This window comes from Odontomachus brunneus, unplaced genomic scaffold, assembly GCF_010583005.1.
Source record: "Odontomachus brunneus isolate Ranch 3 - 2012 unplaced genomic scaffold, Obru_v1 Obru_scaffold_300, whole genome shotgun sequence".
Classification (NCBI taxonomy): Eukaryota; Metazoa; Arthropoda; class Insecta; order Hymenoptera; family Formicidae; genus Odontomachus; species Odontomachus brunneus.
Genome location: NW_022639750.1, coordinates 209,066 through 213,195, shown reverse-complemented (window position 1 = coordinate 213,195; position 4,130 = coordinate 209,066). Strand labels below are relative to the sequence as shown.

The 4,130-nt window shown below is 35.0% G+C and overlaps 1 protein-coding gene across 1 annotated transcript in view; it reads left to right on the top strand.

The window, feature by feature from the left end:
• The first annotated feature begins 212 nt into the window (after nt 1-212).
• The window catches only part of LOC116853282, a 166,903-nt gene continuing 162,985 nt past the window's right edge, over nt 213-4,130 (top strand). Inside the window, exons 1-2 of the mRNA XM_032834279.1 lie at nt 213-320; nt 1,400-1,568. Coding sequence (XP_032690170.1) covers nt 242-320; nt 1,400-1,568 — 248 coding nt within the window. The 5' untranslated portion in view covers nt 213-241. The remainder of the gene's footprint in view (nt 321-1,399; nt 1,569-4,130) is intronic.

The following is a 4,130-nucleotide window of genomic DNA, read 5'->3' as shown; positions in this document are numbered from 1 at the left end:
TTCTTTCCTATTTTTTCTGTTCTTTTCTGTGGCTATTTCCGAGGGGCGCATTGGATTGCGCGCTGCCACGACTCCATAGTAACTATATCGACCCCTATATAAGAGTGAATTCTCCCCCGCGAAACTTTAGACGTGGCTCAGTGAGCGGTCCGACGTGTATGTGAAAGAACGCTCTTTCTTTTTTTTTTACGAAATATACCACCTGTAGATTTCCCTCTCGCGACCGTTTCATATAGTTATTATGTTCGCGGAAATGAGATTATTCGTACTATTGGTCGTTGTTGTTTCGCAAGTGTCGTGGCTCGTGAGTGTACCGCGCGGTAAGATATTTGTTCATTTGAGTTACTTCGCTGCGCGTGTATTTTGTCGCCGTACAAAATATTCAAGAGTCGGCAATTCATTTCGAAGAGATTACTTCTCAAGTATTACTTTTATTTTACATTTCTGTTAATAATTCATTCGTTAAGTTACCACATGCATTTTTTGTTATTGCGATACAACAGAGCTGACAAAAACGATAAACGAATAATCTGAAACAAAAAATTACTTAAATTTAAATATCGACTAAAAGATGTATTCTAGAAGAGAAATTTATATTATAATTTTATTTTTTCTGAAATTGATTTTCTTATACGATTTCCTTTCACCGAGAATTAATAACATGCTATTTAACAGAGACAGTGAGAGACATATTAAATATGTAAAGTACATGTTAATTGTTTATTATTTTATCACGTGATAAAACAATCTTATATTGACTTGCTTTTTTGAAATATCTGCTCTGATGGTGACTAAGCTCATTGGATATGCATGGTTTACCATTCAGTATTCCGCGTCTTCTCTTCCTGTTCTGGTGTCCTGCGTAATCGCGTGTATGAATAAAATGAACATATTTTCTGTGTGATTTGTTTAACGGATTACGATGTACGACACAGTGGCATTTCTTCCGCTCGCTTGAGTATATTGTGCAAATTAACGAGCTAACGTCATTTTATTTCCCATTATAGGAAAGCTGAGCTTTAATTGATAAATTGTTCCTACAATAATTTTGCAACTTCCGACTATGAGACACTCAAATTCAGCACTTGGTTAATCAGCTTCTAATGATCTAAGTTTTTATGAAATATCTTTGATGTTTTATATTACAATCTTTCGTTTCAACGATTTATTTATTTTCTGCTCTAATATTAATAATTCTTGACAAAAATTCATAGTTTTCGTGGGTGAAGTATCACAAGTAAGCATAAGAAGCGTTTCTCATTATCAGTTTATCTTAAAATTTAATCCGTCTAACCAATGTTATTTAATGATAATAAGCTTTCGAATATTTGTTGTACGGACATATATACGTGTAGCCGACATGAAGAACTTACATCTTTGATCCTTGCTGCTTGCGTAGCGGATTACGAAAATTCCCAGCGGATATACAACGTGGGCGTTCTTATGGCGTCCCATCTTGATAGCCCGTTTGATCTTGAGCGATGCGGTCCGGCAGTCGATCTGGCACTGACAGAAGTAAATGATTTCCTGAGTGTTCACCACGTGCAGCTGCGCAAAGTTCAGGGAAGGTAAATCGACTTATTGCTGTACAATAACGTCGAAGGCGGGAAAAAGAACTCGTTCATCATTTGAACTCTATATCGATCAATTGAGAGAAAAAGAGGAGAGGAGGAGAGAGAGAGCTGTAAACAATTCCATTCGTTGATTTTATTTAGATTGTATTGCTTGACTGTTCTAGTGCGCGGTAATGAGAAAACACCATCGTAAATCGTAGCGGATTAAAGGCACACAAAGCCAGTTCCTCCCCATAATCCTCTCGCTAAGCAACCCTTTAATAGAATTATCGTACGTAATGTGTGTTCCTGTCATTTCCCTACAGTCAAAGCACATAGTTGTTTTTATTTTGCTGAGAAAGTTGGTTGTTTTGGTAAAAAGAAGCATTATGTAAATATTAAGAGTTAATTAAGAGCGCTCGAAATAATGCCGCGTGATTGAAGCAATTAACTGTGAATTGGGATAAATATAAATAATTATAAGTTATACATCATGTATCCGTATAGATGTAGGATCTAACATCATAATATTTAGTCAGATGATTATCTTCACACTTGTGAATGGTTGCGTTGCATTTTATAGACGTTTATTCGTTTCGCCGCTCGCATGCACCCCTTTTGCGTCATTTCATTGATACAATTGAACAGGCATCCGCATAGAAAGACGACTTTACTGCGCAATTGTGAATTATATAATATGCTTCGAACAATAGTCAGCAAAACGACAGAAAAATAACATAAAATATGTTCAAATTAACATTATTAATTTTAAAGTTGCTATATGTAGAATGCTTTAACAACTGCGGTAGCTCACATAAGCCAGGAATTAATTTTCAATTAATTTTCTTCATACAAGTTATTTCTTCTTTTTAATTGTTTTTCCAAGAGCTAAAAAATACATCATTGTCAATGGTACTCATTTTTTGAATATACATATTTAAGATATACAATTTCTACTTAATTTTCTCTCTATAGAGCTACATCAAATAAGTTATTTGTTCTTATTTATTAGTACGCAAGCCGAAGAATGCATCATTTCCAACGATGTTTATTTCTCGGAATATTTTCCGTTTGTTTTTCTCTATAGTGTATAATATTATTTGTCCATAGTATTGCGTTATTTTAATAAAACGAGATTTGCAGTTTTTGACCAAAATGTTAAATGCGTGTGATAAATGTCCGTAAGGATTAATAAGAATTGCCGCACACACAGCGATCTAACGATCTGTGGTGTAACATTCATAGGCTAGGTATTCATTTTCAGATTATTTCTTTTGAACGACATCTCCTATTATCGATCACGCTCTTTGTTACGTGCAATAATACATATAAAATGTCACTCACACACATATATGGAATTTCCGTATGTATCGCCGCGCCTATGTCCGCATTACACTGTACAATATCGCTCGCAGCGCGGGAATTACACGCTGCTGTAGAGTGTCATTTCCAAAGCGGTGATGGCACGAAAACGTTATTCCCTCATAGTATCATTTAATTCACGTGCTAAAAATCAAAGAACTATCCTCAATAGGAATTCTTTATTTAATCGATAATTTAGCCACGTACTTTTTTTTACATTTGTATATTACAATTGTATATTACATTTGCATATTACATTTGTATAATTAAAGGGATGTTGAAGCTGAAAATTTTACCGACAGAATATTGACATTTCTGTGCAAAGTTTTTATCGATAAAGATTTCAGTTTTAGCATTTTCTTAAGGAGTTATCTTTTAATCAGTTTGAAAAGTTAAAGTTTTTGGGATTATAGATTGCGGGAAAAGTAAAAATGCGATCCATTTCGTATTTAGCACTTTATTAGTAAACTTTATTAGTAATTTGGTACATTATTAGAAAACTAATCGTAAGAATTTTGCACCTAGAAGTTTATTAAAAATGTTCAATATGACTGAGGTACAGCAAATTCACGTGAAACGTGTCTCTCGATGTACGGGTCAATGGCTGCGTTCGCTTTGGACGCTCACGCGCTGAAAGCGCTTATAAGCGTCGCTCACGTCGTTTGCTTTGGAGTTGTAAGCGCTCACAAGTCGACTATGACGTCATCGTGACGTCATTACTTCTGCTTATAAATGCTTATTCCTACAAAGTAGGGCAACGTGAGCGCTTACTTTTGTTTCGGAACGCAATATCAGCGCTCACGATGCATCACAAATGACTGCCTTTAAGAATACAAGGAAAGAATACGAATGATACGAGAAGAACATGGAAGTTCAACTCAAATAATATATTAGAAACATAAAAACTCAAATAATGTGTTAGAAACACATAATAATACATAATAACACATAATAACACACAATAATGTGTTAGAAACACTAAAACGGTTTCTAACTTTTTACAATATGGATTTTTATCTTTATCATCAAATGTAACTAATAATACTATTGTGTGCGCTAACGAAATATAAAGCATATTATCGTCCGATATCTTGACGCGCTTATAATCGCTTACAATGCCAAAACGAATGGTACCCCTGAACGCCCGTGAGCGCTCAGATACCAAACCGAATGGTTAAAAATAGCGCGTATAAGCGTGAGCGCTTACAGCGCGTG